The sequence below is a fragment of the Triturus cristatus genome, chromosome 9 (assembly GCF_964204655.1).
Source record: "Triturus cristatus chromosome 9, aTriCri1.1, whole genome shotgun sequence".
Lineage (NCBI taxonomy): Eukaryota > Metazoa > Chordata > Amphibia > Caudata > Salamandridae > Triturus > Triturus cristatus.
The window spans coordinates 6,860,557-6,886,896 of NC_140592.1; the positions used below are offsets into that span (position 1 = coordinate 6,860,557).

General features: G+C 50.3%; 1 protein-coding gene across 1 annotated transcript in view; it reads right to left on the reverse strand.

The window, feature by feature from the left end:
* The window catches only part of STAB1 (stabilin 1), a 1,212,756-nt gene that overhangs the window by 350,773 nt on the left and 835,643 nt on the right, over positions 1-26,340 (reverse strand). The window contains exon 49 of the mRNA XM_085624210.1: positions 14,513-14,659. Coding sequence (XP_085480336.1) covers positions 14,513-14,659 — 147 coding nt within the window. The remainder of the gene's footprint in view (positions 1-14,512; positions 14,660-26,340) is intronic.

A 26,340-nucleotide genomic window follows, 5' to 3' on the forward strand; every position in this document is an offset into this window, starting at 1 on the left:
CCCTGGAGTTAGAATAGTAATTTTTACCCCTACACTATCCAACACTTACCCTACTGTTGCACCCCCTGGAGTTAGAATAGTAATTTTTACCCCTATACTATCCAACACTTACCCTACTGATGCACCCCCTGGAGTTAGAATAGTAATTTTTACCCCTATACTATCCAACACTTACCCTACTGATGCACCCCCTGGAGTTAGAATAGTAATTTTTACCCCTACACTATCCAACACTTACCCTACTGTTGCACCCCCTGGAGTTAGAATAGTAATTTTTACCCCTACACTATCCAACACTTACCCTACTGTTGCACCCCCTGGAGTTAGAATAGTAATTTTTACCCCTATACTATCTAATACTTACCTTAAATGTAATTTAATATTATGCGTTGTAATGGTATGCGTTGTAAAGGTAGTATGCGTTGTAATGGTAATGCGTTGTAAAGGAATTTTTTAAAAATGCGTTGTAGTGTCCTGCGTTGTAATGTCATGCGTTGTAATGGATTATGCGTTGTAAAAAATGCGTTGTAAGTGCATGCGTTGTAAAAGTGTGCGTTGTAACGTCATACATCCCTTCAGAGTGGCTTAGCCCAATTGTAATTGCAAGGAAACCTAATGCAAAAATCTGCATGTGTATGGACCTCAGAGACCTCAATGATTTATTTGGATAGATCACCATTCCCTTCACTGCAGCAGTTAAATGCTCGCAAGCATGAAAGGGGGTAGATATTTCACCACGCTGGACCTATCCAACACTTATCATCAGGTGTGCTTACAGGAGAGTTCTAGACACTTGAGATCTTTTATAACACCTGACGGAGCTTTGCAGTTCGTCCGCATGCCCTTCAGATTAGCGTCCGCATCAGGGTTTTTTCAAAGGTTGTAGGAAGGGGTTTTAAAAGATATGTCAATTGCGCTGGTGTTCCAGGACGATGTGTTGGTTTGGGGCGAGAATGAAGAGCTACATGATGTCATTTTAAATGAAGTGTTGCAGAAGTGTAGTGTGAGGTGTTCGAGGGTGCAGGTCTCACAATCAGCCTGGAGGAATGTAAGTCTAGCACACAGGAAGTTGAGTATTTAGATCATACCGTGTCTTATGAGGGTGTGAAACCAAAATGGAGCTTGGTAGAAGCGATTGAAAACGCTCCTGCTCCGCAAGACAGGGATCAATTAAGATCATTCTTTGGTCTTGCGCAGAACGACGCAAAGTTTGTTCACCATACTGACATTGTGCATGTTTTACACCAATTCATGAAAAAGGGTGTGAAATTTCAATGGTTAAAGGAGTGCCAGCTGGCATTCGAAAGAGTGAAAGAACCTATTAAGAAAGCGATTGCCCGTAAACCTTTTGAACCAATGAAAAGACTATTATTGTTACTGATGCCAGCAATTGTGGACTGGGAGCTGTTTAAATGCAGGTGCACGAGGCAATGAAAGAGAAAGAAAGAGTTGTGGCCTTTGTGTCACACACCTTAAAATGGGCCTAGAGCACGTACTCTGCAGTGAAAACGGTAGCTTTGGCCTTCTGGTGGGGGGTGTAACATTTTCAATTATTTAAATGGGGAGTGAATTTCGAGCTACAGACGGATCACAGAGCCCTGGCTGATCTTTTCACCACGGCGGGGAAAGTCACACTCCGTATTGCCAAATGGCTGTACCGCCTCCAACAGGATTTGTTTTCTCTGAGGTACGTGTCGGGTGTAAAGAGCATCGATGCAGATTGCGTCTCCAGGTTGCCTACTGAGGGTTTGAATGAGAGTGAGGATGGTGGCAGAGATGTCGGACTTCTACGGAGCCACTGGAAAGGCAAAGTGGAAAGAGGCTGTGTCAAAGGATCCCTGTTTGCTTAAATTAATAGAAGCCCTACCGTGTGCACAAAAGTGGAGATTTGATGAAAATCTGGAGATGCTTAAGCAGGAGTGGGAGGAGTTGTCAGTTATGGAGGGCACCATGAGGAAAATGAAAGGCTGGTGGTACCTGTTGACTTAAGAGAAAGATTGCTGGCTTTACTTCATGAGGGACATAGAGCTATGTCAGCAATGAAGAGAAAAGCTGGGGTGGATTTCTGATGGCCGGACATGGATAAGCAAATCAAGAGGCATGCCCAATATTGCATCTCTTGTGCCTGCAGCGACAAATCACACTTGATGCAGGAGATGCAGATGTGCCCAGTGGTTTTGCCTAAACGCCCATGGGGAAGAGTTGCGATAGATATCTGTGGGTCATTCAAGGGTTTAGGTGGGTGTGAGAAATACGCGTTAGTGATGATGGACTACTTTTTACAATGGCCTAAAGTGGCATTTGTATGTGAAGTGAATCAAGTAATTTAATGGCCTTTTGTGAAGCCATTTTCAGAAAGGAGAGGTGCCCAGCGGAAATTTTAATGAACAAGGTTCCCCAGTTTGTGTCCCTGGCGTATTGCTCTTTTCTCAAAAGGTGGAGAATTGGCCATTGCAAGACCCCAGTTTATCATCCCAGGAGAAACGGTTTAGTGGAGAGCTTCAACCGTGTGCTGTGGGAAATCATTCAACTCACCATTGCCGGCCACACGTGTCGGAGAAGCCAAGTGAGGGACATGTTGTGGAACTATCTCACCATGCCACATTCAGCAACTGGGGAGACACCGTTTTGTCTTTTAAAGGGCAGGATACTGTGAACTGTAGTGGTTCTTGCCCGGATGGCCAGGGCTGGTCCGCGTAATGTTGACTATGAAGGAAAGCTGAAGAGTATCAGACCAAGAACAGACTTAGACACAATGAACAAATAAATAATAAAGAGCTGAAGGTGTTTACGAAGGGGATGCTTGTCAGAGTAGGTGTAGGCAACGTGAAAAGAAAGGGAAGTTCCAAACTACCGTCTCTGAAGACAGTGATAGAAGTGAGGGGGAATACTCACAAATTATCAGATGGGAAGTGGTGGAATACAAGGAGAGTGCCTGTATGCACTGAAATAGAAGAAAGGGAGTGGTCAAGAACGAATGATGATAATGGCAGAGAAGAGCAACAGGGCAAAAGGGAACCGAGCTCCCGTACAAGAAGGAGACCAAGAGCACTGGAGGATTACATTTGTACATAGGAAGAGGGACTGAAGTAATATAGTGTGCCAACATGTGTGGTTAAGGAAAGGAGATGTGTTATGTTTAGTGTATATGTTACCTGGCAGCTGGACGCTGTGCTCTGGAGATGGCATGCTTCCACTTCTGGAATCCGGTGTGTGGATTCTGAGGAACTGTGAGGCAAACAGTTACTGAGATCAGGGACAAACCAGGGGCCGTGTATGGTAACTCAATAAATCAATCAATCAATCAATCAATCAAGTGGTATTTGCATAGCGCTGCTTGTCACCCATGAGGGTATCCAGGTGCTTGCTGCTGGGCTCATTCGAAGAGCCAGGTTTTAAGTCCTTTGCTGAAGTCGGTGAGCGAAGGTGTTGTGCTGAAGTCGGTGAGCGAAGGTGCTGTGCTGAAGTGAGGGGGAGGGTGTTCTAGGTTTTGGCAGTGAGATGGGAGAAAGATCTTCCTCCAGTGCAGCTGCGGAGTACGCAGGGGATCTCTGCAAGGGGGAGGTGTACAGAGTGGAGGCTCCAGGGTGGTCGATGGAAGTGCAGACTGTGGTCAATTTTAGTTGGGTCCCTGGTCATGGATGGCTTTGTAGGCGTGGGTCGACAGCTTGAAGTGGCACCTCTTCTGAACTGGAAGCCAGGGGAGGTCCTTCAGGTGCTGGGTGATGTGGGTTCTCTTGGGCAGGTTAAACATCAATCTGCCTGCTGTGTTCTGGATCGATTGAAGTCTGTGCATGAGGTTGGAGGTGGTGCCTACATAAAGTGCGTTGCGGTAGTCTGTTCGGCTGGTTATGAGGGCCTGCTTTACCGTCTTCCTGGTGCTGATGGGAATCCACTTGAAAATCTCGCGGAGCTTGTGGAAGCAGGCTGAGGAGAAGCAGTGACTTGGCGTTTCATGGATAGTTCGTAGTAGAGGATAATGCAGAGGTTTCAGCCGTGGCCTTTTGGTGTGGGAATGGGTCCAAGTTCTGAAGGCCACCAGGAGTCATCCCAGAGGGCAGTGTGCTTGCCGAAGATGAGGACTTCAGTCTTGTCGGAGTTGAGCTTGAGGCTTTTTTCCCTCATCCAGGTTGATGTGCTTTTTATGCAGTTGTGGAAGTTAGTCTTCGACGTGGTGGGGTCGGCAGAAAACGCTACGATGAACTGGGTGTCGCTGGCATAAGAGATGTTGATGTTGTGCGATTTGATGATGTCTGCAAGTGGTGACATGTAGACGTTGAAGAGAGTTGAGCTAAGGGATGAGCCTTGAGGAATGCTGCATATGTTGTGCTTGGCTTGTGATGTGAACAGGGGTAGTTTGACTTTTTGGGTACATCCCACGAGGAAGGATGCCATCCATCTGAGCAAGTAGTCAGTGAAGCTGACCTAGTGTAATCGTTCGACGAGTGTGTGGTGGGAGACGGTGTTGAAAGCTGCGGAGAGGTCAAGTAGGATCAGGGTGTCTGATCGGTGCTGTGGTTGGTTCGGAAGCCTGATTGTGAGGGGTCCAGCAGGTTGAGGTTCTCCAGGTGTTTGGTGAGTTGGAGGTTAATGGCCTTCTCCAGGACTTTGGTGGGGAATGGGAGTAGTAAGGTCGGGTGGTACTTCAGGAGCTCACTGACAAAGAAGACTCTTCATCATTTACCACAGCGTCCTGTCTTCATAAAGGAAACCAAGGTTGCTCTGTGCATTGTTTACAGGGCGTTGTGTGGTGCTGGGTTCACTGTGGTGCATACGCTCCAGTATCTCCTGGAGTAGCTGCCGGAGGTTCTTGTGTGCCCAGGGAGTGGATCTGCAAGGGACCACTCATGAAGTGAAGAGAGGCAGAGAAGGTAAGATTCTAGAGTAGGGCGCTTCTGAAGCAGAGGGATAGAAGTTAGCAGGAGCTTGTGTGAAAGCGTAATGGATAACCTACAACATCCGGACTATGTGCCCTCTACACTTCCTCTGAGCGCTTCCTACAGAGGAGGCCACAAGGGAAGAAATGAACGGATGGAGAGGAGAGTCTGCGCTCAGTAAAAAGCCTCTACTTGCCTTATCGTGAGACTCTATAGACTCATCACTGCATAGGTGGCAGCTAAACACAGGCCAGAGGTGCTGCCCTCAGCTGGCCAATAAAGTGTATGGCAGCTGGGTCTAAGGTAGGACAGGAGTGCTGAATCCAGGACAGATTTTGGGATAACAACAAAAGACAGATTTGTCTGGCCTGGATCTGGTTTTCCTGGACCTGCGCTGGACGCCACTGGTGTAGGCAGATACAGGACACATGAAGGAGATATGCAAGCGCCGCTTATCAGGCGGCAGCCACCTGAAGTTTATATGCACTTTTTTTTCAAGTAAAAGCATATGCCTCGCACACACAGTGATGAATGTACGAGGGAGGGTCCACGGTTGGCTCGTGAGTGGTGAAAAAGACCCCAGTACCTATGAAGTCTGTTGTAATGAAGACGCTGTCCTGTTCCTTGGTGAACTTAGGACGGCATTTATTAAAATAGTAGATTCAAGATAAGATACAGTGAGCCCCCCAGGAGCCGCCTTTCTGCTGCTCAGCCCATCCTCCAACAGACAAACTCCACTCATCCAACATTCCAAGCATCATCCACACCAACATTCCACACCGCACTCACACTGGCTGAGCAGCAGGTACAACACTGTCCCATATATATATATATTTTACTGAGTTTTATATAGTGCGAACTTGACCCGGTATGGGGTGTCAGAGCGCCTTACAGAGCACCAGTTACGTTACATGAGGACACATTCATTTTTGTAAGGCACGGGGAGATTAAGTGATTTGCCCAGAATCACAGGATGTTCAGCGTCATTGCCGAGACTCCCACATCACAGCGCACACACATTCTCAGTGACTGGGATGCCCGGACAGGAGTGGTGTTGCTGTTATACTGAGCGCTCATCCCCCTTAAGCCCAACAGTGCACCACAGCAGTGAAGACGGAGCCCTCCAACATGACTTCTTTATTTACTCCTGGAACCGTGTACCACGGCTGCTCATCTACAGGGCCAATCGCTGAACGACACACATCTGTTGACAACTCATAACGCCAATGAATCGCTGGAAAGAGCTTGATGGCAAATAGAACAAGAGCGAAACACATGTCGGCTGAGTGTACTGAAGCTCGTCCACACTGAGCATGGTAAAATCTATGTACTTTACACAACGTAAGAAACTTTTTCAAAATGCTATCTGAGTGGGTAACCTTTACTTCAAAACCCAAATAGGAATATGCTGAAGACATTTAACAACTAAAAACTCACCACAATGGCTGTGTCTTCACACCATACAGAAGAACTGATTCTCACAATCTGGTGTAGTGTTTTTACAACAGAAAATTGTCTCTGTAAAATGTACCTGTTACAAAAGCTGCAACCAACTTCAAATACTAAGGATGGCTCAGCCCTGAGGACAACTATGGGCTGGGAATCCTGCCAAGCAAGTGTTAAGAACACAACAGGGAGTTTTCATTCCGGACATGAGGGCACATTACTGAAATTCATGCCAAAGAAGGACATTAGGCAGAAAGAGCAGGAGCTCAAGAAAACACCAGACACAGGAGCGCTGCTCAGACCACCAACATGGCTTCAACTGTAGATCTTCTGGAGGGACCCACGATAGAGAGGAGGGGTTGCGGCAAGGGGGGACAGTCTGAATGTAGAGGACTTAACCTGGCACCAACGCTGAGCAGCATCCTGCCGTTCTTGACCCGTCCCTGGGCCTCAACCTCAAACTTCACCCACTCAAAGTGTTCCTGTCTCCGACATCTAGAGCCTCAAACTTCACCCACTCAAAGTGTTCCTGTCTCCGACATCTAGAGCCTCAAACTTCACCCACTCAAGTGTTCCTGTCTCCGACATCTAGAGCCTCAAACTTCACCCACTCAAAGTGTTCCTGTCTCCGACATCTAGAGCCTCAAACTTCACCCACTCAAGTGTTCCTGTCTCCGACATCTAGAGCCTCAAACTTCACCCACTCAAAGTGTTCCTGCCTCCGACATCTAGAGCCTCAAACTTCACCCACTCAAAGTGTTCCTGTCTCCGACATCTAGAGCCTCAAACTTCCCACCCACTCAAAGTGTTCCTGCCTCCGACATCTAGAGCCTCAAACTTCACCCACTCAAAGTGTTCCTGTCTCCGACATCTAGAGCCTCAAACTTCACCCACTCAAAGTGTTCCTGCCTCCGACATCTAGAGCCTCAAACTTCACCCACTCAAAGTGTTCCTGTCTCCGACATCTAGAGCCTCAAACTTCACCCACTCAAAGTGTTCCTGTCTCCGACATCTAGAGCCTCAAACTTCACCCACTCAAAGTGTTCCTGTCTCCGACATCTAGAGCCTCGAACTTCACCCACTCAAAGTATTCCTGCCTCCGACAACTAGAGCCTCAAACTTCACCCACTCAAAGTGTTCCTGTCTCCGACATCTAGAGCCTCAAACTTCACCCACTCAAAGTGTTCCTGCCTCCGACATCTAGAGCCTCAAACTTCACCCACTCAAAGTGTTCCTGTCTCCGACATCTAGAGCCTCAAACTTCACCCACTCAAAGTGTTCCTGTCTCCGACATCTAGAGCCTCAAACTTCACCCACTCAAAGTGTTCCTGCCTCCGACATCTAGAGCCTCAAACTTCACCCACTCAAAGTGTTCCTGTCTCCGACATCTAGAGCCTCAAACTTCACCCACTCAAAGTGTTCCTGTCTCCGACATCTAGAGCCTCAAACTTCACCCACTCAAAGTGTTCCTGCCTCCGACATCTAGAGCCTCAAACTTCACCCACTCAAAGTGTTTCCGCCTCCGACATCTAGAGCCTCAAACTTCACCCACTCAAAGTGTTCCTGTATCCGACATCTAGAGCCTCAAACTTCACCCACTCAAAGTGTTCCTGTCTCCGAGATCTAGAGCCTCAAACTTCACCCACTCAAAGTGTTTCCGCCTCCGACATCTAGAGCCTCAAACTTCACCCACTCAAAGTGTTCCTGTCTCCGACATCTAGAGCCTCGAACTTCACCCACTCAAAGTATTCCTGCCTCCGACAACTAGAGCCTCAAACTTCACCCACTCAAAGTGTTCCTGTCTCCGACATCTAGAGCCTCAAACTTCACCCACTCAAAGTGTTCCTGCCTCCGACATCTAGAGCCTCAAACTTCACCCACTCAAAGTGTTCCTGTCTCCGACATCTAGAGCCTCAAACTTCACCCACTCAAAGTGTTCCTGTCTCCGACATCTAGAGCCTCAAACTTCACCCACTCAAAGTGTTCCTGTCTCCGAGATCTAGAGCCTCAAACTTCACCCACTCAAAGTGTTTCCGCCTCCGACATCTAGAGCCTCGAGCTTCCTGCTGGAGCCAAAGCTGCCGCCGAGGAGCGGCAGGCCAGCTAGCCACTGTCTACAATTCCCTGTTCGGATCCAGCCTGCAGCTCATCCCAATTATGACCTATTCATAGGACACCCCGCGCCGCACGGCCACCAGCTGTCGCGTGTGCCCCCCGCCTGCCGCTGCTCTCAGCCTCGCTGAAGCCTTCCTTACCTCTGGCCACGCCCCCCGCCGCCGCTCGTTGCTTTCCCGCTTTTGTTTGATATTGTACTGTATTTTGGTATTGTAATTGTTTTATATCCTTTATCTGCCTTTTCTTGTGTTGTCGCCCCCCCTGTGCTGTTTCCCCTGTGCCCACCCGCCCCGCTCCCCGCTTCTCGCCGCGAGTGTGAACACGCCCCCTTCCCTCTGTGCCCTCCCCGCTCCCGCCTCCCAGCTGCTCCTCCCTCCCTGCACTTCGCCATAAATGGCGACTGTGCGCACGTGCAGCGTTAACGCGCAGTGGGCGCGCCGATTGTGCGCCGAAGGTGCGCCAAAGGTAAGCCCGTCTGCGCCCGTCCGTGCCTGGACCACGCCCAGTGCCAGGACCCCTGGCTCCCACCGACACCAGCCCACCCGCCGGACCAACGATGCCACCGACCTCCACGCACTCAACGCCGGTCGAATCCCGAGCTGCTATCGAGCCACCCCAAAACGCACCCACGGACCCTTCTGCTGCCACTCCTGCAAGTTTACCTGCAACCGGACCTGCACTACACCAGCACCGACCAAACCGAGCACCAGCAGCAACCACCTCAAGTGCATCCTGCTCAACACCCGCTCCATCCACAGACACGCCGCCGAGCTCTGGAACCTGCTCGACACCACAGCCCCAGACGTCGCCTTCCTCATGGAAACCTGGATGAACGCCTCCTCAGCGCCCGACATCGCCATCGCCATACCGGACGGCTACAAGATCATCCGGAGGGACCGCGTCAACCAGACAGGAGGAGGCATCGCCATCATCCACAGGAACTCCATCCGCATCACGACCAACACCGATGACACCCTCGCACCCGCCGAACACCTGCACTTCCAGATTCACATCAACCCTAAGACCACCCTCAGAGGCACCCTCATCTACAGACCCCCGGGACCACGCACACAATTCAGCGAAGACATCGCCGACTTCATCAGCCCGCACGCCCTCCCCTCCGCTGACTACATCCTCCTCGGGGACCTCAACTTCCACCTGGAGAACAACAATGACCGCAACACCACCACCCTGCTGGACAACCTCGCCAACCTCGGTCTCAAGCAGCTGGTGACCACCCCCACCCACTACGCCGGACACACACTCGACCCCGTGTTCTCATCCAGCAAGGACATCGCCTTCAGCCACGCCACCGGACTCCACTGGACGGACCACAGCTGCGTCCACTTCAGCTTCAGAAGGACCACGATCCACCACCACCAGCAACAGGTTGCACGCAGAAGCTGGAACAAGATCACAGCCGACCAACTCGAGACTTCCCTGAGCATGAACCCTCCCACCAGCGCAACAAACCCAAGCCAGGCGGCCACCAACCTCGTGAAGTGGATCAGCAACTGCGCAGACGACCTCGCCCCTCTGAAGACCCTGCCTAGCAGACCCGGCAGCAAGAAAGCCCCATGGTTCACCGACGAACTCAAGAGCTCCAAGAAGAACTGCCGAGCCCTCGAGAAAGCCTGGCGCAGAGACCCAACACAGAACAACATGACTGCCCTCAAGCTCCCCACCCGACAACACCACCAACTGATCCAGGCCACCAAGAAAACTGCATTCAAGGAACGACTGGACAACAACGCCCACAACAGCAAGGAACACTTCAACATCGTTAAAGAGCTCTCCAACCCCAACGCCGGAAACAACGACATCACCCCTTCACAAGACCTCTGCAACTCCCTCGCCTCCTACTTCCACAACAAGAATGCGGACATACACAACAGCTTCAGCACTCAACCGACGCACGCCACAACGGAACCACAATTCCCCTCCACCACCCTCCGCGCCTGGACCCCGATCAGCACCGAAGACACCATCCGCACGATGAACTCCATCCACTCCGGATCTCCGACCGACCCCTGCCCTCACCACGTCTTCAACAAGGCCGACGCTGTCATCGCACCCCACCTGCGGGACATCATCGACACCGCTACCTTCCCGGAGAGCTGGAAGCACGCCGAACTCAGCGCTCTACTAAAGAAGCCATCAGCCGACCCCACCGACCTCAAGAACTACCGCCCCATCTTGCTACTCCGGTTTCCTGCAAAAGTCATCGAGAAGACCGTCAACAAGCAGCTGGCCACCTTCCTCGAGACGAACGGATCCCTCGACCCCTCGCAGTCTGGCTTCCGGGCCAACCACAGCACCGAGACCGCCCTGATCGCAGCCACCGATGACATCCGAGCCCTGCTCGACAACGGAGAAACAGCGGCCCTCATCCTCCTTGACCTCTCCGCGGCCTTCGACACTGTCTGCCACCGTACCCTAGTGCAGCGCCTCAGCAACGTCGGAATCCAGGAGAAGGCACTGGAATGGATCATCTCGTTCCTCGCTGGAAGGACACAGAGAGTCCGCCTCCCCCCGTTCAGATCAGAAGCCACCGAAGTCATCTGCGGCGTTCCTCAAGGCTCCTCGCTCAGCCCTACCCTCTTCAACGTCAACATGAGCCCCCTCGCAGCCATCGCACGCCAACACAACCTCAACATCATCTCCTACGCCGACGACACCCAGCTGATCCTCTCCCTCACCAACGACCCCGCCACCGCCAGAGCCAACCTACACGAAGGGATGTATGACGTTACAACGCACACTATTACAACGCATGCACTTACAACGCATTTTTTACAACGCATAATCCATTACAACGCATGACATTACAACGCATGACACTACAACGCATTTTTAAAAAATACCTTTACAACGCACTACCATTACAACGCATACTACCTTTACAACGCATACCATTACAACGCATAATATTAAATTACATTTAAGGTAAGTATTAGATAGTATAGGGGTAAAAATTACTATTCTAACTCCAGGGGGTGCAACAGTAGGGTAAGTGTTGGATAGTGTAGGGGTAAAAATTACTATTCTAACTCCAGGGGGTGCAACAGTAGGGTAAGTGTTGGATAGTGTAGGGGTAAAAATTACTATTCTAACTCCAGGGGGTGCAACAGTAGGGTAAGTGTTGGATAGTGTAGGGGTAAAAATTACTATTCTAACTCCAGGGGGTGCATCCGTAGGGTAAGTGTTGGATAGTATAGGGGTAAAAATTACTATTCTAACTCCAGGGGGTGCATCAGTAGGGTAAGTGTTGGATAGTATAGGGGTAAAAATTACTATTCTAACTCCAGGGGGTGCATCAGTAGGGTAAGTGTTGGATAGTATAGGGGTAAAAATTACTATTCTAACTCCAGGGGGTGCATCAGTAGGGTAAGTGTTGGATAGTATAGGGGTAAAAATTACTATTCTAACTCCAGGGGGTGCATCAGTAGGGTAAGTGTTGGATAGTATAGGGGTAAAAATTACTATTCTAACTCCAGGGGGTGCATCAGTAGGGTAAGTGTTGGATAGTATAGGGGTAAAAATGACTATTCTAACTCCAGGGGGTGCATCAGTAGGGTAAGTGTTGGATAGTATAGGGGTAAAAATTACTATTCTAACTCCAGGGGGTGCATCAGTAGGGTAAGTGTTGGATAGTATAGGGGTAAAAATTACTATTCTAACTCCAGGGGGTGCATCAGTAGTGTAAGTGTTGGATAGTATAGGGGTAAAAATTACTATTCTAACTCCAGGGGGTGCATCAATAGTGTAAGTGTTGGATAGTATAGGGGTAAAAATTACTATTCTAACTCCAGGGGGTGCATCAGTAGGGTAAGTGTTGGATAGTATAATGTATTATTATGCGTTGTAATGGTATGCGTTGTAATGGTAGTATGCGTTGTAATGGAATGCGTTGTAAAGGTAGTTTTTAAAAATGCGTTGTAGTATCCTGCGTTGTAATATCATGCGTTGTAATGGATTATGCGTTGTAAAAAATGCGTTGTAATGGTAGTGCGTTGTAAAAGTTGCGTTGTAAAGGTTGTTCCCCTACACGAAGGGATGACAGACGTAGCCAAGTGGATGACGAACAGCCGCCTGAAACTGAACTCGGACAAGACGGAAGTCCTCATCCTGGGATCTTCACCCTCCGCCTGGGACGACTCCTGGTGGCCCCCCGCCCTGGGCAGCGCACCCAAACCAACAGACCACGCACGCAACCTGGGCTTCATCCTGGACTCCTCCCTCTCCATGACCAGACAAGTCAACGCCGTCTCCTCGTCGTGCTTCAACATCCTGCGCATGCTACGTAAGATCTTCCGGTGGATCCCCACCGAGACCAGGAAGACGGTCACCCAGGCCCTCGTCACCAGCCGTCTGGACTACGGCAACTCCCTCTACGCCGGAACCACCGCCAAACTCCAGAAGAGACTCCAGCAGATTCAGAATGCCTCAGCACGACTCATCCTGGACATCCCCCGTCGCAGCCACATCTCCGGACACCTGAGAGATCTGCACTGGCTCCCGGTCAACAAAAGAATCACCTTCCGTCTCCTCCCCCACGCACACAAAGCCCTACACAACCAAGGCCCAGGATACCTCAACAGCCGCCTCAACTTCTACGCTCCCACACGCCAGCTTCGATCAACCGGCCACGCCCTCACCGCCGTCCCCCGCATCCGAAGAGCCACCACAGGAGGAAGGTCCTTCTCCTACCTGGCCGCCAAGACTTGGAACTCCCTCCCGACCCACCTCCGCCTGACCCAGGACCACCTTGCCTTCAGGAAGCAGCTCAAGACCTGGCTGTTCGAGCAGTAGCGGACCCCCCCCTCCCCTAGCGCCTTGAGACCCTCCGGGTGAGTAGTGCGCTATATAAATGCTTGATTGATTGATTGATTGATGACCACAGCCATGAGGATTCTTGTCCAGAAAAAACAACTGCATCTGACCTTTCCACCGGGACGAGCCTGGTCCCTGTATCCCACCCATGCTCAATCAAGGTCGGTCTCAGCTTTGGACTTGGATGCGTCCACTGCGACCAGATACCCGCACTTGGCGCTTTGCAGTGTTGGCACTAGAAGTATTTATAAATTCTAAAAATCATGTCTCTGGTTCTGTCGATTCTGTTGTTGTTTTGGCGTGTTTAAAGTTTACTCTATTTCTAATAAGTGCAGTGGGAGTTTCATTGTGTTGTGCGTTATAGTTTATTGTTACTGATAAATGCTTTACACATTTCTCCTAAGTTAAGCCAGTCTGTTCTGTGCTACCGCTACCAAGGGTTGAGCTCAAGTTTAAATTATTGCGACCTCTCTGAACCTTGTACGAAATGATGGTAATATTCCTTGGTAAGGAGCCACATTCACTCCAAGGGCATATTATCAAGAACGGCGTTAAAATGATCGCCGGTTTAGCGGCAGAAAACTGCTGCTAAAGCGGTGATAATGGGCTTGATAAAATGCCCTTGAGAATTCCCATTTCCCATTTCTATTGGAATTCTCTGCGGCATATTATCAAGCCTATTATATTATGGCCCCAACTTCTCACACTACTGAACTAATGCTGTACAACTACTGAACTACTACTACTGTACTAACACTGCTGCACTACCACTGCTGTACTACTACTAAACTACTACTACTGCATACTAGTCAACTACGATTGCTGTACTACTACTGAACTACTATTACTGCTGTACTACTAGTGAACTACTACTGCTGAGCTGCTACTACTGTAATTCTATGGCTGTACTACTAAACTAGTATTGCTGTACTGCTACTACTGCTGGACTACGGAGGTTCTGTACTACTAATCTTCTGTTAAAGGGTGTCTGTGTCACAACCAGCAGCTCTAGTCCTGAGAGGCTCTTGGCTCATCATGGTATGAACACGCATGTACGTATGCCCGTGTGTACGTATGCAGGTATGTATATCTGTAAAAGGTATTTCTATAGCGAGAACCTAGCCAGAATAGAGTGACAGACAAGGACACGATGAATGAGTACCTGCAGAGACAGCACAAGGCTTGAATGGAAGGAATATTTGAAATGGGGACTCTCTGGGGTCAAACTCTGGCTTCATTACCTCATTGACGTAGATCCCGATCCGGCTCCCGATGAGGGAGGTGATGGAGGTCTGGGCCTGGAGGTCGCTGAGCAGCAGCTGGTGACACCCCACCACGTGGTACAGGATCAGGTCTCGGACCAGGCTGTGGTTCGTCCACTCCTGAATCTAAGAGAGGGCAAAGGTAAGTCAGTGTCATATCCATTTTATTTCAATTTCCATTTTGTGACACTTCATAGGAGCTTGCAGAACATCTGAAGGACTGATGACCTGTGCTGAGCTTGGAGACCACAAGGTCTTGTGAAGTTAAGGAAATCATCAGCCTGTGAGTGTACGGCTGCTGTGCTTTGGTTGCAGAATGAGTTGATCAATGCTTGGAAATCTCCCTCACCTTACGCTGGGTAAAATGTCCTGAATGGCTGTATACCTTGAGCAAAATGTAATAAAAACTATAAAAACTCACGTGAACCAGTGTGATTTGAGGTCAGGCACCGTGAGGAACATGTCCAGCTCCTAACACTTGCCAGCAAGCTGCGGACTTCCTCAAAGCTCGTCCCTCTATCTATGGACCGCCAGTCTATACACAGAGACACAAGGAGTTCTTCTCGCCATGTGCTGGAGCACAAATATCCCAAGAGTACTCAACGTTATCGACTGCCCCAAAGACTGCCTCTAATCAGGTTGGACGTCACAATATCTTGAGCAAACACAGTGTCTTCTTTCTGACACATTGCTCACAGAAATATCTGCCCATAGGGTGTAGATTTTGTATTATTGACTACAATGGGACGATCTTCTAATAAACGATGCTTTGGACAGAGAGACTAAGCTACTGACCTTCAGGAACACTCTTGTGGTGGATCCTCTTTGACTTGCAGATTCCTCACCCTGTGAATCTCCCCTGGTGCCAGACGGGTTGGAAACTCTTCCCAAGTGGTAGATGGCACTGTTGGCCTCTACCGTGTCTCTGAGCCACATAAGGGCTCTAGTCCTTTGCGCTGACATCAGTTTACCTCTTTTCCCAAACCTGCAGATCCGGGGCACAGCTGAAAGATTCCACTAATAGCTGTCAATGTGCAGAGCTAACTTCCAATCACTTTAACTCCTAGAAGCCCATGCCACAGAACGGGGAGGGCGGGCAGCAAGGAATCTGGTAAAGTATCCTCCAGAATTAACGTTACCGAAGGTGAGTGACTTATTTTTCTAACCGATGCCGGAAATAAATGCCGAAAAAAACTTTAAACACAGATTACTTAAAACCCACCCAGAAACCCTTATGTCAGATCCCTACCTCGCCATCAAAAAAGGTGTTACTATAAATGATCTCATCTTCTACACTAAACGACATGCGCACTGGAGGAAGGCCATCTACTCACTGCTCCAGATCTCCACTTCCCTGAAGACTCCACATGGACTTAGAGTGATGGTGCTCCCTCCGCGGCTTATAGAGCTGAAGCCACCATCTCCCTTTACAAAAACAGAACCATCCTTATACAAGCTTCAGACCGCAACCTAGTGGTATTTGACAATTTTCCCCCATCATTTTGAATACAGTGGCTAACATCAAATCTGCCTGCTCCCTAGGAGCTGCTGACTCCCCTGAGGTCCCCCAGTCTCCTCAAAGTCTATCCTATATCACACTAGACCCCTCTTCTGACCCTCCCTTAGCTCCGAAGGGCCCTCCTTTAGCTACCTTTACACGTAAGAACAATTCTCCCTCAGTGCCTTGTGGGACTGAGCCTCTTCAGTACAGCCACCCATACTAGTTTGCATGCTCTCCCCTCCTCAAGGATAGCTAGATCTAACTTCCCTCGCACCATAGATCACAGCATCACCCCGGTCTTCCCGGTGATCCCTTCCCCCAGCCCACCCCTCAATCCTAGCCTGGTCCCACAGGCTCTTCGAGTTCAAAATGTATCTAACCCTTCTTCCCCTTCCCACCCAACCCTCCAAGCCCCCAGCACCAAGTCCCGGAATCCCTCCCCACTGGGCACACACATTCACCACCGGGCCTACTGCCCCCGCCATGCACTAGTTCTCCCCCACCCCAGGGTCCCCTGAACTCAGCCTCACACTCCCATTCCCACACTTCATTGGAAGCCAGACTAAATGAGATCTCACTTTGCCTCCAACAACTTAAGGCGGAGGTACGAAGCCTACTACATATCACTGCGGAGCTGTCAGTTAACTCGAGATTAAGCCGCTCCACAACGACCAATCACCCTATCCACACGCTCCCATCTAAAGGGTGTACCAGGCTCCCAGCTTCCCCCTCAAACCATTGGTCATCATCCTACATGACCCACACACCCCATAGTTGGGTAACCGCTCCCCATCCTAACGCCCCTTCACGGCCCTCTAGATGTACAGCCTCCCTGTCTGATAGTGATGTTTATTCTCTTCTACTTTCATACGATCCAACACATTCTTCCATCATAACAAACTTGCTCCAAATTGAAACCCTCCCTACTGACCCTTTCAGAGAACCTCAGCCTAACACCAGAGCCTTGAATGAGAACAACCCCACGAGAGTCACCACCACTCTATCTGCCCCAATGGACACCGACATGAGACTCAAATGCGTGCGTCTCAGCTGCGGATCGGCAGTTAAACATACGCTGACATTGCCGACCTCATCTTTGCTCAGGGCCTTGACCTTGTGACGTTGACTGAAACCTGGCTAAAGGACACAGCTGTTCCCATCCTGGACATTTTAGTGCCTCCCAACTACGATATCATTAGGATGGATAGAGCAAGCAGACAAGGTGGAGGCATCGCCTGTACACATCGTAGCAATCTCACAGTGAAATTACTACAATCCGACCTCCTGCCATCTTGTGGATACCTATGTATTGAGGTGGCTGGCAGCAATAATCACCCATGCAAATTGCACACGTTTTACCACCCGCCACGCGACAACCTTCCCTTCATAGAACAGATCATGGACAGTATCTCATCTAACGCTGCTCTTCATGGCACTCAGACTTTCCCGGAAGATTTCAACCTTCACTGGAATGATGTGAATGGTCGGGCAGTCAATAGCCTCAAATCCTTCCTGCTGGACTTCAACCTGATCCCAATTGGCGACAGCCCCACGCACACTAATGGAGCTACCTTAGACCTTGTCATTGGTAAGCCCAAACTGGAATCTATCGTCCTGTGTGATTGGACAGACCACCATTGCATCACCTTCCTCATCTCAGACTCTGTGAGAGTTAATAGAGTCCAGCCTCAGAACCCCAGACACTGGAAGAGGACTACAAAACATCAACTCGCACGATCTGACTGCTCTCTGCGATAACACCCTGCCCCTCCTGTGGACACGTCTGATGTCCATGACCTTACAGCCCACTATAACCGCTACATGACAAGTGTTCTAGACTCAATGGCGCCTCAATGGCGCCGAAGAAGATTGTTCTCCAAAGTCTCCAAACTGTGGTTCAATGATAATCTTAATACTGAAAGACAGAATTTGAGACTAGCAGAAAGATTGCTGCGATCCTCTCCCTCCCTTGAACATCTCAACCATCTGAGATCCCTAAGCAGCATCTATAACAAACACATCAGATGCTCGAAAGCCGCCTTTTTCAGAAACCAATAAGAGCAATCAAAATAAAGTCCAAAAAACTGTTTGAGCTCATTAAGTGACAATCAAACAGTTAACCTAACCTCTCCTCATTGGGCCGAGGTCCACAGTCGAACTGCGAAGAATTTGCAGATTTCTTCTCGGATAAGACTACTGAGATCGAAGCAGAACTACGCTCTGCCCTGGGGCACTTGTCGATCAGTCCGCCGAACACCCTCCTTCCTCCTTGGTTGGATGTCACCATGCCTGCGCAGCCTTGCCCCCTCAAAAACAATGCAACTTGGAGCCTTTACCAAACCTTGGATGAAAGCACTACACACAAAACGCAGGCTACTCTGAAGCCTTCTAATCACTACAACGCCCCCCTGCCATCGAACCTCTTCTCTGAAATCAGAACCTCCATACTCCCACTTTGGACTAAGATCGTCAATGCTTCACTGCGGCAAAGTGCTATTCTGGATTGCTTAAAATGTAGGCAAGTTACCCCTATTCTAAAGAAACCATCTGCTGATCCCAAGGACCTACATAAATTCCGCCCAATCTCTAACATCCCCACGTTGGCAAAGCTCCTGGAGAAATGTGTGCTCGGCCAACTGTGTAACCACATCGATCATTTCCAACTCCTGGGCCAATTTCAATCTGGTGTCCGCCAGGGTCATAGTACAGAATCTGCACTTACTCGCATTGTAGATGATGCGCTAAGAATGCTGGATCAAAATGAATCTTGCCTATCGATCCTTCTCGACCTTTTTAGCAGCATTTGATACTGTTAAACACGATAACCTAATTGACCTCTTGGAGCACAGGATGGGGTTGTCTGGGCCTGCACTAAACTGGTTCCCCTCATTCCTCCACAATAAAACCCAAAGCTTCAAGGTGAACCAGTCCCTTTCTCATCCTTCTCCGGTCACGCTGGGGGCTCCACAGGGTTCAGCGCTCTCACCCACACTCTTCAACCTGTTCATGGCGCCTTTGACAGAAATTCTGAAATCATCCAGAATTCACTATCACATGTACGCCAATGAAGCCCAACTGTACATGAAGGTCGCCTCCCCTGAGGACATCAGGTCCCTCAACTCAGTACTACTGAAAACACAAAGCTGGCTGACACTTAACCACTTGAAGCTAAATGCTCTCAAAACAGATTCCTCCCAATCGCACCACATAAGCAATCTCTGGCATAGAAGAATGGATGAATCAGCTTACTGCTCTGATCTGTACGCCGCACGTCGTTGATTCTGCAAACTCTCTGGGAATAATGCTGGACAAAAGTCTGAAAATGCAGAAGCACATCAGCTCCCTCAACAAAGGTGCGAACTTCCACCTCAGCATCTTAAGGAAAAATAAACCTTTTCTCCCTCTACATGAACTAAAGGTTGCGGTGCAAGCCTTAGTGATCTCAAAGCTGGACTATAGCAGTGCAACCGTTTTCGGCCTTCTAAGAGCAAAGACGGTTCCTCTTAGGGCTGCCCTCAACTCTGCTGCTAGGCTCGTAACAGGCACTAAAAGAGACAAACATATATCGCCAGATCTGCTATCCCTGAACTGGCTTCCATATGAAGCTCAGATACAGTTAAAAGTTGCATGCCTGGCACACATAGCCATTCCTTTCAATGCCCCGCTGTACATAGCTCAAAAACTGGAGCCCTCAGGTAGATCGAGATTCTCCAGAAGGGCCAGCACTTTACCGCTCAAACCACAAAATTCAAGAAAATAAAAACCTACAATTGAGCCTTCTCAGGTATTGCCCTGAGGATTTGGAACTCCCTACCCCGCCCAAGCCCTCCCAAAGTCAGGCTGAATCCTTCCACTGCCCTCTTCAAGAAGGAAGTCAAAGTGCTTTTGATGAACACATTTCTGCCTTAGATGGGCTGCTGCAATGGAGATTGAGGCCACCGTCGCAGATTTGTGTCCTAGCTGCCAGGGCTCCTGAGGGTGCCTGGCTCTACAAGACTGAATTTTCGTCCTTGTTTGTTATGTTTTGACTGCTTGTATCCTTCTTGATATATAAACTGTAAAGCGCTCCGATACCCTTAGTGGTCATGCTGCTATAGAAAACTTTCTAAATAAGATACTATCAACTGCAGACTACTCACCTTTTGAGTCTATCCCAAAACTGTACCAGGAAGCGTTGAAAGACCACGTGGGACAAAATGACCCTCCCTGCGGACCGGAGTATCAAGAACTAGTGCCTGGTGAAAGTATGGACAGATGTCCATAGAGGTGCTTGGAAGATGCCCAAAAAGGAAACTCTGAGTTAGAGTTAGTGTTGCAGGCTTCACTCTAGTTAAAAGGACCTTAAGGCCATCAGGAGGGCCCTCTTTGGCCAAAACATGGCCCAGATTAAAGTAAAGGACAATCTATTGGGATGAGGTTAATTTAGGACTCAGTTCACCTTTCTGTACACGTGCAAATCCAACAAAGAGTTTATCATCAAAGTGTTAATCCTCAGTCTTACTAATACACAAACTTTGGGCACACGGTCCATTTAGCCAGTGTAACCTCTCTTCCTCTTTAGAAAGATGTGGTGGAAAGACGAACAAGGGAAGCATAATGGACTGCCCCACTTAGAAGGAGACACCACTTTTTTTAAAAAAAGGATGCATGTGTGCTAAGAACTAGTTTGCCAGGACAGAAAGTAGTACAAGCAGATTGAACCATCAGGGCCGGAGTCTCACTGAACCCACATACAGAAGTTGAGGAAATATGAATTTTGTGATCAGTTATGTCCCCTATCGTAGACCCCAACGGCTCCATGTACATGCTATACGTACATGTATGTTCCCTCCTGCTCCAGTTTTGAAGACGCAAATATATGTGCGTCCACCGTCAATATGTCCTCTTTCAGATCCACCATGAATGGGTCAGATATTCCTTTTCTAAGTATGAAAGGCCACCGACTTTATGTGGTTCACTTTCCACATTTTACAGATTCAGGCGAGTAGGCCCGAATTCTGTCATCAAGCCTTTTCCTGCCTTCTGCCTCTGAAAGCTCCAGTCTGAGCCTGCATCTGTGACCATGAACTTTGTCTCACTCCCTGCGCGGCTAACGGTGCCTGATCCAGCCCGTCGCCTGCCAAGAACTGTATTTCACCTTCAAGATTATCTCCTCCGCCCCTCATCCGATGCATTCCTGTCTAGCAGTTTAGGTAAACATTCCTCCAGCTACCGTGCAAAGGGGCCAGGCCTCGCTGTCCTCATGCAAGTAATTCCTAGCCCTGTTACCATGGAATATTCCTACCCCCTCGCATTTAGTGTAGACACTTAGACGCTTGTACACGCACTAGTCAGTATAGTCAGTATAGAATAAGATTCTATCCTAAGAGACCTCTCTTTTTGGATAACACAGTTCTTTAAACATAGGATATTAGATATGATTTGGGATTAGGTTGACATAACCCCAGACTTTTGTCTCCACATGTAGAGCTAAATGTCAAGTCCCTTTCTCCCTCTAGTTGCACGTCAATCACACGTCATGCGACTGCGCACGCATCTCTGCCAAATATTTCTGCTGACATTGCAGGATTCTCTTATGGATCCACCCACTAATGACATCATGTATGATGACGTTGTCTAGTTACGCCTATTCTAGTTACGCATGCATAGTTTATTTTTCTTATCAGTTGATACGCCTACTGCATCTATTTTACTGTAATGCCTTTTCTATAAAAATGATTACCTGTCAATAATATATGCCCTTCCTTCCTGAACTTTCGTGGTGATGGAATAGAACGCCTACAATTTAAATTGTATTCCTTTGTATAGGAATAAAGCCTTTTTAAACCTCTAATACCACGGATTCTGCCTCTCATTTTACTGAGTTATTTCTAATAGACTTTACCGCATAAAAAATAGTACCGGTAACGAAATATTTACCACATAAATTGGCGCCCGAACAGGGACACTTTCTCATCTCACGCGCCGGCGGTGCGTTGCAGGCCCGGTCTCCTGCCACAGCTGAACGGACAAAAACGCGTACCCGCAGGATTTCCTGTATCTCCCTCCGGCCAAGCGGGGACGACTGAGGCTGCGATCAACACCCAGACGAGGCGGTGAGAAGTGCGAAGTATCCCGACCAGAGCCTAGCTGAGAGAGCAAGATCCGAGGTATACAGAGACCCGCCAGGTTCCGAAGTTCCGAGTCCAGTCCGGTCCAGTCCAGTTTCAGTTCCGTTCCGAGGCCTTCCGTTCCGAGCTACCCGGTGAGTACCATTACCGGGGAGGCATTTAACGTGCACATAGTCTGTGCCGGTCAAGACGGGTTTGGGTACACAAATCCGGTCTGCACTGTTTTAGCAGTGTATCTGTACTGTTTTAGCAGTATATATAGTATGTTTTGAAGTATTATCTAGTGTCAGTATTATGTCAGTAACTAGTTTTCTATTAGTTATCATTGTTCGTAAAACTGTTAAGTGTTAAATGTTTTAAATACGTTCTATATACTGTGGTGTGAATGACTGTTCATTATTGTGTTTTCTTGTATAAAGTGTGTCCCAGTCATAAGGTCTAAAAATGCCGCTCTTTTCAAAACTAAGACAGATCAAAACTAGAAAAGGTGTACTCGAAGAAGCCGTTCCCATCCCACCTAGGGACACTCCAGGGTACTTTATGTATCATAAGCATGGCCTAGATGCCGTATTATTTCTTGATTTATGGGTGGACTACACCAAAGAATTACCAGAGAGTCAGAGATGGCCCGCAGCGGGGACCTGGGATGCAGATTGCATCATGAGAGTAGAAGAAGAATTATGGAAAAAGAAATTCAGACAGTCACAGAAAGATGCCATTGAATTATGGCGTAAAGAATCATATAGACGTACAGAAAAAGCGCTCAGACAGGAAGAGAAAGGCAGAGAGAATTCAAATAAAACCAGAGAAAATCTATTACTTGAGGAAGGTACCCGAGTAAAATCAGAACAAATAGACAGTGTTGGACAGGCCTCACAGACGGCTCGCTCCCTCCCCGCTCGACAGGGCCCGAACTCCGGCCACCTGGCATATCCCCGCGACAAGCACCTGTACTCCGTCTCCCGACGGACCCTCTGCCCTCGGACCCCTACTCATCACGGGGTCCAGCCCCACCGGCTTTCCCGGCCGGGTCAAGCCGCCATCTTGGGGCCTGCACCACGCGGCCGCATGGCCTCCCCTCGACCCTAACCCCGGGCCTGGCCGGCCCCGACATCCCGGCACCACTATCCGCCCAGGAGGTGAGCGGACCACTTGGCAGGTCAATGGGAGACCGAAGTGTCAAGGGCTCTCCCCCGCCAGGTGCCGATCGCCCCCAGCTCCCCCAGGCACTGGCTCCACCCCCTGCTGGGTGTCTGGACACCTTCATCCCGGACCCTCCGACCTCCAAGTGCGAGGGTCCGGACATCAAAGGGCACCAGCCCTATAACTGAGGCAGCTCCGGAGCAGGAAGGCAGTTGTATCCTGGAGTCGAGAGACACCGAGTGAACTCAACCCTGACGGTCTACTAGCGCTGCCGTAGCCCGCTCTTGTGAACCATCGTCCTGCCTGCTGGCGCTGCCGCGGCCTTCTGCAACAAGTCATCTTCCTGGGACCTGCTGGCGCTGCCGCGGCCCGTTGTAACGACCATCCTCACCGGGACCTGCTGGCGCTGCCGCGGCCTTCTGCAACATTCATCTTCCTGGGACCTGCTGGCGCTGCCGCGGCCCGTTGTATCGACCATCCACACCGGGACCTGCTGGCGCTGCCGCGGCCCATACCACCTAACCACCAAGCTCGAGGATTGTGAGCTCATCATCACCTCAACCGAACTACCTGATTGGTAAATAGACTGTCCCGCTACCCCCTTCCCTACCTTGCGAGACTCTAATCGAGGGGACCCCTGAGTCCAGACCTCCTTGTACCATTTCACCGTACCTTAAATAAGTGCCTATAAAGAACACTGAACCTTATCCGTGTGTGATATTCGTCTGTGGGGGGGAAGTTACTTGTCTGTACGATCGCTGGAGACGGCTCTCCCCGGAGACCTCTCCTCCTGACCCCGGCCGACCCTCCCGGTCCGTCTACCTTTTCTAACATTGGTGGCCAGCGGCGGGATCCGAATCAACGCGTAATCGTACAGAGAGTAGCTCGCCCCACGACAAAGCACGATGTCGACCAAAGATAGCAGCTCCACCGAGAAGTTCCAAATGGAGAAATTAGAAGAATACAACCACCGCGAACTGAGACAATTTTGCATAGAACTTGGCATTGCTACCACCGGCCTGAGTACCAAGGATGATCTAAAGCGCGCTCTTGAGTCGTGGACAGAAACTGGGGTCGCAAGACCCTCCGACCAAAGCAGCGTCACACCAGACCAAAACAGCATCACACCAGAGGGGAACGCCACGACTCCCGAGGAGCGGGGAACGGGCCTCTCACAGGAGGAGATACGAGAAAGAGACAGAGTCAGACTACACGAATTAGAGATGGCACGACTCAAGATGGATGGGGAGCTCAAGTTAGCTGAACAGAAACTCAACCTCGAGCATATGCGGCTTCGAGAGGAGCGAGAAGAAAAGCAGAGACAGAGAGAGCTGGAAGAGAAAAAAATAACGCTCGAGCACGAGCGCCAACTGGCGGAAATAGAACTGCGCAAACAGAATAAGGAACTGGGGGTGCCTGAGCGACCACACACCCCGGGACCAATCGAGAAAAAAGTTCACATCCCCAAGGATGTGGTCCGCGAGTATGTCCGAGAAGACGACATACAACAGTGGTTTAAAGCCTATGAGATCGCAATGACCTCCCACCGGATCGACCGGAGTGATTGGGGAGCCGGACTTTGGGGGAGATTTATCAACGAGGGTCGCGATGCCCTGCTGCAGCTCCCCGATCACCAAATGTCGTCCTACGACCACATGAAGGCTGCCCTCCTCACCCGCTACGGCCTCACGCCCGAGATGTACCGCCAGAGGTTCAGAGATTGCACCCGGATCCCCGGTACAACTTGGGTGGAATACGTGAACTATTTCAGCCGGGCCTTCGAGGGTTGGATCAAGGGAAGTCAGGTCACCACCTACGAACAACTCTTCAACCTTATGGTATGGGAACACCTGTCAAACAACTGTTTCGTCGAGCTCAGGCAGCACCTACTCGACAGTAAGCTGACTGACCCCCGGCAGCTCGCCGCCGAAGCTGACCGGTAGGAAAGCACCCGAGTGGGCCGGAAAGGGCCACACGACCAGAACAGAAGCAACCAAGGCCAGCACCGTCCTCGGGGAGGAGGAGGGGGCCAGGGGCGAGGGAGAGACGCCTTACCAGCAACACCCGTGGCCAGCACCCCGCCTCCAGCCGGCCGGGGCCACCCCCCGTTGCGGCCTGGGTACCGAGCCAACGTCACGTGCCACCGGTGCCAGCGACTAGGCCACTACGCCAACGATCCGAACTGCCCGCTGAACCAAACACCCAAGCCCCGCCAGGTAGCTGCCGCTGCCCTGGGGGAAGAGCAGTCGTCGGAGGGACCCGAGGAGTGTGAGCCGGACCAGCAAGGGTGGGAACCGGCCGCCATGGTCCTGGCATGCTTAGGGGGAAGAGACATGGTTCCGCGGGCTCCCCTACCCGCCAACACCAGAAAATACGGTCAGTGGGTGACCATTAATGGACAGAGAGCCGAGGCCCTGCGTGACACCGGCGCCAGTGTGACGGCCGTCCGCTGTCACCTGGTGAAGCCCGAGCAGATCCTGCCGAACATTCTCTGCCCCGTCCGCTCGGCAGATAACTCTGAGAGCATGTGTAAGATGGCCTGCGTCCCGTTTGAATGGGGAGGGGTCTCCGGCCTACTGAAAGTGACGGTCCGGGACGATGCCCCCGTGGACTGCCTCCTGGGGAATGACCTCGAGAGTTCCCCGTGGGCCACCGTCGAGAGAAGAGAGCACTTGGGGATGCTGGGCCTTCCGGACTGGGCCTGCATAACCACCCGATCCATGGCCGGCCGTGCCGCCCCCCGTTCAGAAGAAACCGAATGGCCAGCACCTCCGCCCCCGGTTGCCCCCGTAGAGGACAACGGCGAGTCCGACCTCCCGGACCAGACTACCGAAGAAGACGCGCAACCCCAGGACCTTCCGGATCTGACTCAGTGGCGGCAAGAAGGGGGGCCCACCCAAGAACAGTTCCGCCAGGAGCAAAAGACCTGTCCCTCCCTCGAGGGACTCCGCCAACAAGCCAGCACCCAAAACGCCGGGGACACCACCGGAACCCACTGGGTCTACTGGGATAACGACCTGCTCTACAGCGAGCAAAGAATCGCCGAGCTGGGG